Consider the following 14,908-nt stretch of genomic DNA (forward strand, 5'->3'; position numbering starts at 1 on the left):
AGCAGTGCAGTGATACCTTTGAGTACAGTAAATACTGGTGAGGGTCATGATTTTTCTCAAGCCTTTATTTTAGGCTATAAATGATCCACATGCTTTGAACCCCTACAAAGGAGCTTTGAAGTATCGTAACAATCCTGTGTAGAACCCAGAATGCACCACATTTTCCTGCAGCTTCTCAATACATCTTGATAAGAGCTGCCAAAATAAGAGGGAGGAAAAAATGGACTTGGGCAAAGTCTTTGTTGCAGAGACACTGAACTAGCAACTGCAATCACAACCCAGAAAGCAGCTGCCTTATGGGTAGAGTTTCCATTTTATTTTCCAGAGCTTCTGTTCATCTCAGAGCTCTACCCCATTCACTGCTATCTTGCAATACAATCTTGCATCATGTTTATCTAATTTCCAAGTGACGCTGTGGGGCCTTTACTGAGCTATGTTCACTATGTGCTCTGCGTTCCGGGGAGTGCTTGGTGTTCAACAAGATGTCCTCACTGGTAGCAAACAGCTGGTTATCTCTGCACTCTTTGCCCACCAACTAGCTGAGGTGGTGCTTTGCATTTCAAGCATTGCGGCTGGGATAAGCTATACAAATAGAATAAAATGAGAAGTACCTATCCCAAGACAGCTAGGAAGCCACAGATGAAGCTGCTTTGATTACAGTTGCTAAACATGCTTTGGTTTTTCTTATGAAATACCAAAAGGTATCTGCTGGAGACCCCTGAGTCTCTTGAGTATGTTCATGCTTCTTTTACTGCCCAGAATACAAGCTCTAAAAGGCTGCCAGTGAAATTCAGGCCCTTGTAGCCTCTTGAGAGTATTTTTCCTATAAAGCTGCAAAACCATGATCAAATAGCCTTGTATGATAACTCAGAGGTAGAAGTGCAGGGGAGGTTGCTGAAAAAGGCTTGGGTAGTTAGGAAGAGTTAGTCTTGTGTTTGAAAGCTCATTTCTCAGTCTGGTTTGCCTGGAAGCTGAAGCACCTGTGATATGTCCTTCCCATCTCCCAGCACAGCAGCAGTTGTGCTATAGACAGTGGTGGGCTTCTCAGGCAGTTCGCTGATTGGACTTGGTGGCTGTGGTTGGTCACTCTTGGGCTGGCTTGCAGGAGGGGGCCACGTGGTCTTCTGATGAAGGGGGCTGTAAATGAGGAGTGAAATGTTTTACGTAGTCTGGGGAGAAGGACACAGAAGATAACATGAAGACAACACTGGTCATTTAGGAAAGAGGAGGAGTCCATGGATCTTGCATGGCTAAGTGGATTGTGCTGGACATCTCTTTGTCTGAAGATGCTTTTCATAACCATGGTTTGCAAATGTCTACCGTGTGCCTAACTAAAAGCTGTGCTGGCAGATGTTCAGGTTGAGTTAAGGTGATCAGCTAAGACAGTGGATGTAGACATTTAGGTCTCAAAATGCCTTTTCAACAGATATCTTTAGGACATGGCTTTGTTAACATAAGCCATTTAAGAGGTTTTAGGGAAATTCTTAAGACACTGAAGGTGCAAACAAAGCCATGTTGCCCTGCTCTCCTTGGCTGGGTCTTCTGTTGATACCCCAAAGATTAACACATTGAGTGATGCTTTTTCCCTTACTCAGGACACACAGTGGTCTATAAAAATGCCACCAGACAAGCCATAGACCTGTAAATTCCAGTCTGGCGTGAAGGAAAAATAACAGTTTAGAAAGCAAAAGAGATCCAGGAATTCACACTGTACTTTACTGTGGAGGGCAGGAAGTCTCTTGCTGTCTAGGAAGGGATGTATTTCTGTGACACAGCTATCTGGAGGCCTCTACCTGATTATCTGCTTAAAAGTTGTCAAGCAAAAAAGTTGATTAAAATACCCCAACCAAACAAACAGGCATTTTTAGTATGCGTATTACAGACCAGCAGTTTTGACACCTACTCCTGGTAATTTGGGATTCCTTCAGCAGGCAGGCACTGGTCCCTGTCACATGGCGAAGCTGCAGATGGAAGCACACAGCCAAGTATAAGTGTAGGGTTAGAAAACATGCCCAATTTAAGTAGGACTGCTGCATGATGATAATGCACATTTAAATGATGCAGGAACTCAGAAAATGCTGACACACTCATATATCAGAGGTGCTCCTTAAAGCCTACAATTATTTTCCTTCTGTTTGTGCTTTGAAACAAAGACAACGCTGGCCCATGGCCATGTTCAGTTGGTGAATAGCATCAAAGAGTAAAGACTGCGCACCTATTTGGGGCTGCACACTCACCTGGTCATGACATGGAGGAGAACAGAAACTCTTGTTTTGCATGGAAGGAGGCAAGTGGGGTCAAATAACTGCTGCCAATAAATTTTTATAGCTCATGGACTGAGCTCAGAGACCCAGACTGGGAAAGTTAATTCTGGCTCCCTTGGAGCTAGATGCCTTTTCTCTGATTTTTTCTCATCCACAGACATATAAAAGGAAGGGAGTCAAGGCTGACTGTACGCCAGGGAAGCAGGGAGATTACTGTTCTCATCTGCTCAGCATTGCTGTAGTCATACCTGGATGGTGTAACAAAGGTTTGGATCCCTGGTACAAAGCTCTTGAGAAACTGGACGTGGTCCAGCAAAGGGAGCCCCAGGGCTCATAACCTGAAAGGAGAGGCTGGCGGGAGCTGAGAGCTGGGCTTGTTTAGCCTGGCAGAGAGGAGGCTGAGAGATAATCTCACACCTACCCAAGGGCAGTTAGAAGGATGTTGGAGCCAAGCTCTCCTTGGCAGTGGGAGACAATATAACTGGGGAAGTGGCTACTTACTGCACCTGGGGGGTTTCAGACCAGATGCTGGGAAAATCTTCACAAGAACATAACGCAGCATGGGGAATGCATTATCCAGAAAGGCTGTGGATCTCCAGCACTAGAGCTGAAAGCACAGCTTTCACACCTGCCACAGACCTGATCTAGTGTGATGGTCCTACCTAGAGCAGAAGATTTGACTCATGATCTCCAGCAGTTCCTTTCAAACAGCGTTTCTATGGTTTGGTGAAACCATCCTCCTGCCTGTTCAGTTTTTCCCCTGGATAAATGCCTTTCCTCTGGCCCTGGGCACAGATCACACCCTTTGCCTCCTTAGGTTGCGAGTCTGCATTTGGATTCAAGGATGAGTCACATGGATACAGGGAGGGCAATTACATCTCAGTTAGGAGGAGAGCATCAGGTACATGTATAGGAGGCTTAACTGGTATGGCAAAAAAAATATGGATATAGAAAGTGGTGGAAACTGTAAATAACCCAAAGAGATATCCTGGATATTTGTTTGGATTCAGGTTTTTCCAGTTAATTCAGTGCTTACCATCCTTGCTGGAGAGGATTGGCGCTAGCAGTTCTTTAGCTTCTGATAGCAAAAGGTCAACAAGATCTGAAGATGGAAGAGATGTATCTGAAACTGCGTCTGTTTTATCCTCTTCTGTTTCACTGTTGATTCTTATAAATATGGAAAGTGCCATCAATACATCTATCATAAATTGGTCATTGAACATCCTGACCAGCCTCCCATGAAGGATATTCTATGTAAACTCTGTGTATTCAGGGGAGATGATTGCACCTCAATCACTCAATAGCACAAGAGACTCTCTTTTATACATACTTACACCTAAACATCATTGTGTTACAGCCAGGTATCAAAGTTTTTTTAGCGTGTCTCAAAACCATTTTTCCTTCACTGTATTAGAAGTAACCATCTTGGAAATGTAAAAATGGTTTCCCATCATTCTTGAAACTGACTTTTTTTTTCAAAGGCTCAGGTCATTATCAATGGGCAGTGACCTTCCAATGGTTTATCCAGATACCCACACACCCAAGAGTTGTAATACATTTTGTTCCAAGTGATAGGTTTGGGTTGTACCTATCTGAACTTCTTTCCTGCAACCATGCCTGCAGTTGAGAATCACGCTAGCCGTTTGTCTACATTCTGTCAGGTACTGTAACTGTTAATAAAAATTAACATGGTCCTGAAGCCAAAACCTGGCTTATATTAGGAAAAGCAGATGGGTTAAAATTCAGCTTCTTTAAGGCAATCTGCTTAAGGCCTCTGCTAACAAGGGCAACTTAACCAGAGGAGTGTTTCATCTATTCACTTCCCAAAAATGCCTGAGCAGAGGCCAGCCCCCACCAAGTGCCAATCCAGCAGCAGCCTTCAGATCATCTTTCTGCCAGGGTTTCACTTCCAAAGTGACAGTATGTTTAGAAACTCTGGGTAGGTTACATGTGAATCACCTTCCCCTGAGAAAGGTCATAAAAGGATATTTCACATTGCTGTTCATGATTCCCAGAGGCCATCTCTTACCTTTTCTCATCTGGTAAATGACGGGCTGCGCTCAGGACCTTGTGAACGTTCTGCCATGCAACAAAAAAAAAAAAAAAAAGAGAATAAAAGGTTTCAAACTTGTAGGAATGAATAATTCTTGAGAACAAACCCCATGGGCTTTTCCTGGTGATCAGATTGAATATGAAAGTAATCAGCTTCTGCTTATTCATTGCCCTTGGAGCAAACACCTCAAGGCCTTTTGCAACTCAGGCAACATTCACAGCCTATGCAAATATACAGACACATCTGAATTATGTATTTTAATACCAACACTGACATATATTAAATGCAATATAGAAATACTCTTCCAAAGAACAATTTTGTGGGCTGTGTTTCAGCGAGCCTTCAGCATCATTACCAGCAATCCCTGGGTTCTGCACTGTACCTGCATGTGTGAGCTCTCATTACCATGCATAGTTGGTGAGCTTTAAAACACTGCTGAGGGATGTATAGGAAAGGAAGACATCTTGTTTCAGTGGTTGCTGCTTGACCCTGGGGCCAAGTCAAGTCCATTTCCAAAGTCAAGCCCCAAACCGCATGGGCACCAGCACATAGTGCTGCAGTCTAGAGGCATCTTAATTCTTCCTTATCTGAAGCATAGGACACAGCATCTACACTTCCTTTTGCTCCACTGTTTCCTATTGATTTCAAAAGCTCTTGGGACAGCCGACTAGTAGATGTAGCAAATATACTGAATACTAGTGCTTCCCATGCTGGCCAGCTTACTAATTTTACAAGCTTGTATTCCCAATACAGGTAGTGAAGTGGAAGAAGAGTCAATTAAAAGACTAAAGCAATTACGTGTGAGATTTTGCAGGAAATCTGGAGGGAAAAAAACACTGGAAGAACAAACCCACTTTGCAAGTTCACATTTGTTGTGTAGAGAAGCAACCATCAGTTACACAAAGGGAAGGTTAAAGGACATGATTTTGACAGCCTCAGGTGGAGCGTCGTGGTGGGATGGGGTTAGCTGGGGATAGCAGAGCCACTAGGCAAAACCTGCACCACGGCATGTACACAGATCTTGGATATATGAAGATATACGAGTTCATTTCCTAAATTCTCCTAACCAACAGACAGTGCCTTTTTAGGATGGGATAGACAAAATAAATAACTATCTCTTGCTTATGGAGCAGGAAGCTATTTGGACTTGCAAAGTCACCCCTAAGGTAAGAGGCCACAGTGATGCCACCAGCACTGGTTCAGCACTTCACCTGCACAAACAGGAGCAGTTTCCTATTGCAGATCTCCAGGCGCTTCCGTGAGACTTCTGATTTTCGTAACTGGCCGTCAGCCAGGGACAACTGTCTTTTCAGCTCCAGGATGTCCTCCTGTGACCAGGAGGGAGAAGAGAAAGGTGGTGATGACACTTCAGCCTTGGCTTTTGGAAACACCCATGTATGTCATTTGCTACAGACAAGAAAAGCGCTATTCTTTTGGAACGGACAGTGGAAATGATACAGATTGTAACACAGAGCTAGAGACCATGTTGGCCTTGTGGTCATACACAGCAAATGATGTGTGTGAAATGTTCCTTTTCTCCTTTATAAATAGGAGGAGAACGTATGCAGGAAGGATCCAGGAGGGTTGTGGGGCTTTTCCCAGGTTGAAGGGTTGCATTACCTCTATTTCAGAGATGTGTTTCGCTTTCTTCCCTGCCAACTGCATCTTCAGTTCTGCAATTTCAGCTTCCAGCAAGTGGATCACTTCCTCATAGTCCTGCTCTGCACTCTGAGCCTGTCTCTGCACGACCTCTGCCATCTGCAGCTTGCTGTGCAGCGTCCGGTTCTCAGAGAGGAACCCCAGTGCTTTCTGGAAGCAGTGAGAAGTCGTCATGAATGCACCACGTGCTGCCAACCACCAAAACCACCCTAAGGCCCCCATCAACCTCTTCACTAACCTGGTTCAGTCTCTGAAGCTCATCTTCCATCAACTTCTTGCTGTTCTCCATCTCTTTCAGGAGAGACTACAGAAAATATTTTCACTGCATTAGAAACAACAAGCAATAGGACTTTCCCAAATGATGCCCTGGCCTTGTAGCCCCTATACTAATATTGACAGCAGCAGTCATGTGCACTCTCCTCAGCACAATGCCTTATGGGCTGCGACATCCCTGCAGAGATCCACCTGGACACAGCCATGGTGCTTAACATCCATGCCAGCAACCTGCAGCTGGGTCAGGATTAGGGGATGTGCTTCTGTTATTCAAGGACTTGAGCTATTTGTGAGATGTTTGTGTAGTTTTAAACACATTTACTCAATGCTAAAAAAAGTGACAGCATACTTTCAGTGCAGATCAGTTTTGTTCCAAGTGATAGGAACAAATCAGTTTTCGTTTGAGGTTAAGAGCAAGAAAGAGGCAGTTAAGGAGAGCTGAGAGTGACTCTCCTTTGTAATGAGGAATGCACAAAATGCAACCTGGCGACTTCTTAAGAGGGTCGAGCTACACCATTACCCTCACATAAACTACAGTGAGCTACAGCAGAAGGCACCAGCCAAGAAATCTGCTCAGAGGAGAGGCTCCACCTTTAGCCTTCGGACTTCTTGCCGCAGATCCATCATTTCCAGCTGCAGCTGCTCCAGCTCCTCATTGCCATTACAGCTGAGAGAGTCAAAGGTCTACAAGGCAGAGGGACAGACATTACATGCTGCTTATGCTTTACCAAAGGCATGGGGCTTTATGGCAGGCATATTCCTTTCCTTACCCGGAATAAGGATGAATCAGAATCACTTTGAAAAGGAGTCAGCAGTTTTATGCAACAGATCAAAAGGCACATTAAAGAATTCAACTGTGTGGGATTTTTTTGCACCCCACGGGATTTCACTCTCTGATCCCTGACACAGCCAGAATAGCTGTGCTACAGTGAGCTTTTGTTTTGTGAACCAGGTGAAATTAGCTGGAATTGATTGAGTATAGCTAATTTTCCTTCTGCATCCCTGCCAGGCTGCTTCCTTCATATCATCCCATAGATACCATCATTTCCTTATAAAAATGAAAAGTTTGAGGTCTTTTATAGCATTTCTTATACTCAAAAGGATTAATGCATACTTCTGCTTTCTCTTTATAGCTCTAGAACTATGGGGAAATCGTAATTTAGCTTTTCCCATCTCAGATTTTCATGACTTTCACAGGAGAGAGTCACAGATTCAGTGTAGAAGAGTGCTGGACTGACCGGAGAGTGAAAAGCTGATGTATCCAGCAAACTGGCCACTTCGTGCTGCGTGAAGAGCATGGAGTTGGAATCCAGACCAGACACACCCAGCTCCTCCTGCATCAGATCCCTGAGTGCTTGGAGAAGATCTGTGAGAAAGAACTAGTTTTTACCAGGCTGAAAGAGAAAAGTGCTAGAAGTGTGGTAGGAGAAAATGCCACCGATTGTGGGGATATCCACTGACTGCCAAAGTCTTCTCTAACACTCGTGGGTTCTTGGCCCATCCCATCGAACTTAAGTTGTTGACGTTCTTTACCAGACTCTTGTTTCTTACCCAATTGAAAAAGACTTCATCTTTTGAAGCCCCCAAACTCCAGATATTTTCAAAGCAGAGTTTTTAGGCTGTGGCCCTCAGAGTTCTAATATTTTAAGCCAAAACCACAATTGTCTGACAGAAGGCACCCTCCTTCCTGCTGGCATTTCTCATGCTGCTTATTTAAACAACATAAAAAGCCCCATCTCAATGTCTTCAGCACTTAGAAAACGTGTCACATTGTCAAGTCTGAAAATCCAGGTTCATTTTTCTTCCTGACAGGGAGAGAACTACAGCATGAGGAGCTGCATGGTGGACTGGGTCCCAGCCCCTCCAGTCCTCACCCCTTGGACTGCACCAGGGGCTGTAGCCTTTCCACATGAGCCGCGTCTTTACTGCCAGCACATTTCCCAAACACCCCAAATTATTCCTTATTTTGATCGTCACCAGCTACAGAGCCCTTAGCTCTTGAGAGAGGTGCGTGATTCCAGGTGCCGTGGCTCACTCAGCACAACAACATCCAGCCAAGATGCTCTGCCTGGTGGGGACAATGCTGATGGCTTTGAAGTTCTGGGGAAAAAATTCCAGGGAGAAGACCCTGTGGGCCAGATCAGCTCCAGCAGGTCACAGAAACCAGAGCAGGCTTCTATCTTCTGCATGTCTTCTGGCCAGCTCTCACCAGGAAAGCTGGGGTTGAAGGGAAGGTGAGCTCTCACCCCAGCTTTCTTTTATTCTGATTTTACATATGCTTCTGCCAAATGCCTTCTTTTGTATTAGTGACTTTTCTTAGCTGTTTTGAGGCTACAGCAATATGTAGGCAGGGCTCTTACCTGCCACCCTTCAGCGGATACTTCTGTCCTTTCCTAGCAGCCAGAAAAGCTATGCAGAAATGAAAAGCCCATCACACACAGAGCTGTTTGCTCACCTCCATAGGCCACTGTCCCCTGCGAGTCTGTGGTCAAGCTTTGACGTAACTGCCTCTTCTTCTCTTCAGTTACATGCAGACCAAGGTACTGCAGAACCTTGAGCAGAAACAAGGAGCCTTTAAAAAGAAAAATATTGGAAAAGCAACTCTTTGAAGGAAGTGCTGGGAAGACACTTGGTGCTGGGTTTCTGCTGGAAGTGGCTCTCAGGCAGCATCTCCCAAAGAGCAGGCTTGGGCTAGATTTCCAGCCTCTCTCTTCCTACACGTGTACAGAAATGTCTGTTCCTGAAAGACAGGGATACATTCACATCCCTCCAAGAGCATTTTATACAGACTGTAATCAAATTTGCAGCTATAACAGACTGTCAGGAGCTTTATCAAAAGCTGGTAGAGCTGTAACAAGGCTCAGCTGCCAAGAGCTCAGCCTCTGCTCTTTCTCTTACTGCCCAGGAATTGTGTTTGGGACAGAGAAGATAAAAGCTATTCATGGAGTATTTCCCCTGGCAACAGGAGACATTCAAACACTTCTTGCTTCTCCACTGCATCCTTTGCTCTCTCATTATGCCTGATGCTCTGTCTTTTACTGATATTATCTGTTCAACCCCAGGGCACCACACAGAAGCAGATAAACCTGCGCAAACCCCACTTTGCTGGCAGCAGCAAGCAAAAGCTTTAAAAAGACAAAGTCAAGCTCAGCAGACTCTGGGAAAGAGCCAGAGTTAAACACTTGCCTGTCCCAGGCTGCACACACAGTTCCTGCACACATATGGCCTAGCACGGTCCCGTTCGGAAGGGGCTGGAGGTGAATCCTTGTGCATATTCCTATCACCAGCAAGCCCATGGGACCTGTCCCTGTTCATGGATGGCCCCCTGCCCACCACCCCTGTGCGAGGTGGTGCTGCAGGCTGGTGGGACTTGGGCTGCTGATGTTGGCACCTGGCCAACCATCTCGGGTTGTGCCGGTGCATCACTGTGCATCTCTTGACCCTGCCATCACTGCCCACTCGTAACACTGGCTTTTAAAAGGGGAAGCCGAGAGTGCCCACTCCTCCCACCAGAGAGGAGCTGCCTTTATATCCGTGACGAGCAGAGGTCGCTGCGAAAACACCGTCCTAAATCCTGCTTTGGGAGAATTATGCGGGCTTAGAAGAGAAGCTCCTGGTTGTGAGCTGCCCTCCCGAGAACAGCGGAAGGGCGAGCGCTCCGGCTGCCGTCGGGTGGCAGCAGATGCTCGTGGCATCGGGTCCCCCTCGCAGTCCCCGGGCCCTGCACAAGGGCCCTTCAAATTCCAGCAGTGCCTGGAGGGGCAAAAATGCACCCCAAAACCAGAGCGGGCGAATGGATCCCCCCCCCAGGGACACTCTGCCCTTCACTGGGGTCTCGGTGAGCAATGGCCAGCTCCACTCCCTGCCTTCTGATGGTGCCCATGGGATGGATTTTCTATACTATGATAAAAGGAGCAGCAGCTCTGGTTGGATCCTCAGTGAGATGTTCCGTATTTCAGCCTTCCCTTGCCCACACTGGACTGCCCGAGGTCACCCCAGTAGCGACAGCAGCAAGCTTGAAGGGCAGCTGCCTACACCTACAGCCCTGAGTCAAATGCATTACGTCTAAGGGAGGTGCAACTGCCAGGAGGAGACTTCTGGAGCTCCCTGGAGCATTGGGAAATCACCAAGAGAAAACAAAGTGTGCTTAAATTCCCCTTCAGACACAGCTGGGATGCTTTTATACACCCTCTTCTCCCTTTTTACCCTCAGAGGCTGGACACTGGCTCTGCGCCCCACATTACTATTGCTGTTCCCAGCACAGCCTGGTTGGTGTCCCGGAGAGGTGAATGGGAATTAGGCTGGAGCAGGCAGTTTGGTGGAGGATGATGTGTGTGTAGATGAGAGGACTGATCAAGTGCTATAGCTTTACTCGGTGCAAACAGATGGGCTGGAGCTCTACAACTATATCTATTCAGGTTTGCATTTTTTGGTCTCTCCAAAAAATAAGCAACATAGTGACCCCCTGGCCTGGTCGTCACATGCCTGAGTGTGACATTGGTCCAAGAATCAAAGCTGAAAGGTCTCGATCAGTTCTTTCACGCAATATCTATACAAAGAGGCCATTCACCTTCAGCTTGTTGTGTTGGCAGCTGGAAGCAAGGAGTTATCACGCCAGTGGATTATCTTCTGCATAACATACCTTGGGAGAGGGTTGAGAGGAGATCTCACTTTGGGGAGAGAGGCCCATTCCACTTACCAGCTCCAGTTTCCCACCCTTGAGACGGATATGAGGATCCAGTGCTACTTTTGGTTTGGTGGCTGAACCTGCTTTGTGATTAGATGCTGAAGCAGGTGCTGAAAAAGCAAATATAAAGTTCATGAAGGAGTGGTTGGGTAGAGGAAAGAGGTATCTGCAAAGCACAGCTGAGAACTCTTGCCGCATGAAATATAAAGTGTGTGCAGAAAGCCAAAAATCAAAGATCAGGATTTACTAAATCCAGTCCTGGAAGGCTGAGCTAGGGCACTGTTGAAAAGATTGGATACTGGGGCAAACCCTTGCTGAAACTGGGCTTCTGTGGGGTTTGAAATGGGACATTCCATCCACGGACCTAGGAGTGCAAAAATAGCACTTTGGAAATGTCCAATCACAAATTTTTGTGGAATCTGGAGTTTTAGTGATCTGTGAAAAGAAAAAAAAACAACAACCAACAACCTGCCTGGTTTTGCCTTCTTTGATTGATTAAACAGAACTGAAACGGAACATTGTATAAAATTACAGAATCATAGAACGGTTTGGGTTGGAAGGGACCTTAAAGCTCATCCAGTTCCAACCCCCTGCCACAGGCAGGGACACCTTCCACCAGCCAGGTTGCTCCAAGCCCCGTCCAACCTGGCCTTGAACACTGCCAGGGATGGGGCAGCCACAGCTTCTCTGGGCACCCTGTGCTAGCGCCGCAGCACCCTCACAGGGAAGAGCTTCTGCCTAAGAGCTCATCTCAGTCTCCCCTCTGTCAGGTTAAAGCCATTCCCCCTCGTCCTGTCCCTACAGGCCCTTGCCCAAAGCCCCTCTCCAGGTTTCTTGTAGCCCCTTTAGGTATTGGACGATAAAAGATTGGAAAATGCAGCCTTGGCTTTCACAACATCCATGGAATAGGGAGTCAATGGATTTAAATCAAGGCAGACTTTTGCAAGGGTGCAAGACTTTTTCTTCCTCAAGACTGCAGAAAGCCTTGCACCCTCAGTTGGGCAGGAAAGTGGTTTTGGGTAGAAGGAACCACATGCTTTATGGGGCAGACACAGAGGGAGAAAGAGGCAGAAACAGCACCTGCTTTGCTGGTGAAAAGCTGCCCTGAGATCATTACCAGCACTGCCTTCACAGCTGGAATGGTCCAGAGCGCAAGCCCTGCTGCCATGGCCTGCCACTTGTGCTCCTTCCTCTCTGAAGAGAGCCCCACCTTTCCCATTATGATTAACTGTTGTCTATAAAGAACTGCGACATTCCCTGGGAAAAGGTCTGCAGAAGGCGTTACCTGCTCCAGAGCTCCCAGACTCCAGAAAGGTGCAGCCCTACTCACACCCTAGCTGTCAGCCCTGCTTGGTGACAAAATTGTTTCTCGTGCCAGTGGCACGGGATGTGCTGAGGGAGCAATTTCTTTCCCCTGCCTGGGATTTGGTTAACATCACAGGAAGCCCTGGATTGCCAATGAACACTGCTTCCCCTGAAGCCTCCTGCCCATTAGGGCAGGGACCAGGCATAAGCAGAAGGCAGCAAGAGGCAGGGGAGGTGCTGCACAAGTGTAATCCTTCTAATCCAGGTATTCATCTGCCCTGCTAACGCCAGCAGCTGGGAAGCAGCAAGAGGTAATAAATGGGCTTGCTAGAGCGGCCACCAATACTTTAGTCTCCAGGTTCAAGGGCAGAGCTGTTACCCTTCGATGCATGAGTAATCAGGATTAGCTCCACGTGGCTTTCCTGCCAGCTCTGAGTATGGAGATATCCAGGGCAGCCATCAGGCACAGAGAGAGTGGCAGTTACTGGCCCAAGCTTCAGGCCTGGCTGCTGCTCTTTCAAAGCCAGTTGTCTGGTTTCATGAATGACGACACTGACACAAAGCCTCCTCGGCATCTCACATGAAAAATCTGTGTGTAATAAAATCCCCTGGCTAAGTCAGGAAGCGATTAGGTCACTGCTATTTGCTGGATTCTCTACATGACCCGGGGTTTACTCCCCATCACTGGGACCTCTGGCTGTCAGTGGTGGCCGCCTAAGAGCCTACTTGAAATCAAGGCTGCAGGGTGCTCGGGGCAGGGAGGACAGAGCAAGGGGAGTCCCAGGGTCTTTGCAGTGAGCAGCATGGAAGCATGAAGCCTGCTGAGCTTGCCCAAGTTGAGACAGGCATCCCTGGGAGCAGAGCACTGATGTACACCCAAGCCAGCACTGTCTGCTCCCTGTCTCTCCTGCTAATCTCATGTACAGACACTACTGCAACTGAACCACAGGCTAGGAATGGGAGAAGTTGTTTCCTACGAATACCTGAGACCTCTTAGGCCTTAGTAAAGAATTTTGCTACTATGGACAAACATTAACATAATTACTACCTGTTAAGAAAGCCAAGCTGCTGTCTTTCCTCTCTCCCAGGAGGCTGAGGGTCATTATCACCCCTTTAGATTCCACTACAGCAGAATAAACACTGATCAGAGTTAATTCCATCCTCCTCAACGCTGAGGAGCCAAGGCTGTGCTTGTCACCTACACAAAGGAAGCAGTTTAGCAGGGCTCTTACCTGACACAGTAAGCTCTGGTGGGCAAATGTCCGGTGACAAAGAAGGCACAGGAAAATGATTTTCATGTCTGTTCTAGAAAAACAAGAGAAAACAGCACAAACAGTTGCTAAGCAGAATCTGCTGGGATAAATAAAAAGCAGAAGATAGACGTGTTCGAGAGAGAGTAACCCATCTGTCCTATAAAGAGCAAAGGCTGAACATATACATCTCTTGTTTAGATGGGCCAAACTGGAACTGTGACTGACAGCTGAGGGTGCATTTAACCTTGTGTAGTTTTTCCATAGAGGTTCTCCCTAAAGCTCTGCATCCAGCCTACCAGTGAGGTCCTGAGTCTGACCGCAGCCAGTTTATCATTCACCCCAAAACACAGAGTTATCACAGTGAGCATGGCAGGAAGCCAAGCCCAGTGCAGAGCCTTTCTTAAGTGCCAGGTCATGGCTGGAAAAATAGTCAGAGGGTAGGATACACTGAGCACCACTGAGACAGAGCTTCCACAGCTGGGATCTTAGATGCTGAGAGGAGCACAGGATGAGTGCTGAGGACATACAGGCAGATAGCACGGGTGCTGGAGCACACTTTCCCTAGTGTGGAAGCCCAGACCTCATTAAAAGTTCCATCTTTCAGCAGCAAAAGGAGGAGAGGAGCAATTGAATTCCAGCTGGCAGTGTAATTTCATACAGGTGCAGAACTTTACACAAGCGCAGCCTTCTGCCAGTGAAGGATCTAACTGCATCACCCAGCTACACATATGGGGGCTAAAGCTGACTTTCATGAGCATGTCTCCAGCCTGTTCCGCCCAAAGGCAGTATGTGTATGACATTCCTGCCAGTCTGTGCCTCCATGGGGTCTGGAAAGAAAGATGGTTTATGAATGATGCTTGTATAGAGGGAACACCCTGATGGCTTTTGCTAACGGAAGCTTATGTGAAAGAGGGCAGAAGAGACACCTGGAATAGCACCTGTCCAGGAGAAGGGTGACAAATGCGTAGAATCCAGCCACAGACCTGAATTATCATGAGGGTTGTGTAGTTAAACTGTCTCACCATGCACAGCTTGAGTACTTGGCTCTGCAAACACAAATACAGAGCAAGGCTTCATGGGAAGAATTAGCCTAGTTTATCATTAGACTAGTGAAGAACAGAACTGGGCTGCTTATGATGAATGCTGCGGATTCATCCTCATCAGAGGAGAATAAAGAGTGTTTCCTGCCTTTGGGTAGGAAGTTGTTCCTGCCTTTGCGTAGGAGACTAGATCAAACCGACTCTGGAGATCCCTTCCAGCTCTATGACTGGTGTTCAATGAGATGCAGGTTCCTATCCACAGAAGGGGTTTGTGTTTTTAAAACCTGAGACTTCTGAAGCAGGTCTGAATGCAGGCTCTGGAGATGAAACTCCTTTCATTACCTCACAGATGTCTCAAATCCAAGACAGAAGAA

At 46.8% G+C, this 14,908-nt stretch overlaps 1 protein-coding gene across 1 annotated transcript in view; it reads right to left on the reverse strand.

Moving 5' to 3' along the window:
* The window catches only part of LOC133279807 (syntaxin-binding protein 4-like), a 57,615-nt gene that overhangs the window by 8,462 nt on the left and 34,245 nt on the right, over positions 1-14,908 (reverse strand). The window contains exons 11-22 of the mRNA XM_061473973.1: positions 13,474-13,546; positions 10,949-11,046; positions 8,705-8,801; positions 7,488-7,615; positions 6,841-6,933; positions 6,215-6,280; positions 5,938-6,126; positions 5,529-5,645; positions 4,294-4,343; positions 3,301-3,431; positions 1,904-1,961; positions 981-1,137 (exon numbers count right to left, since the gene is read on the reverse strand). Of these exons, the coding sequence (XP_061329957.1) occupies positions 981-1,137; positions 1,904-1,961; positions 3,301-3,431; positions 4,294-4,343; positions 5,529-5,645; positions 5,938-6,126; positions 6,215-6,280; positions 6,841-6,933; positions 7,488-7,615; positions 8,705-8,801; positions 10,949-11,046; positions 13,474-13,546 (1,257 nt within the window). The remainder of the gene's footprint in view (positions 1-980; positions 1,138-1,903; positions 1,962-3,300; positions 3,432-4,293; positions 4,344-5,528; positions 5,646-5,937; positions 6,127-6,214; positions 6,281-6,840; positions 6,934-7,487; positions 7,616-8,704; positions 8,802-10,948; positions 11,047-13,473; positions 13,547-14,908) is intronic.

This window comes from Pezoporus flaviventris, unplaced genomic scaffold (genome assembly GCF_033815535.1).
Source record: "Pezoporus flaviventris isolate CSIRO_AGI_PZ_B2104156 unplaced genomic scaffold, CSIRO_AGI_Pfla_v1 ptg000078l, whole genome shotgun sequence".
Classification (NCBI taxonomy): Eukaryota; Metazoa; Chordata; class Aves; order Psittaciformes; family Psittacidae; genus Pezoporus; species Pezoporus flaviventris.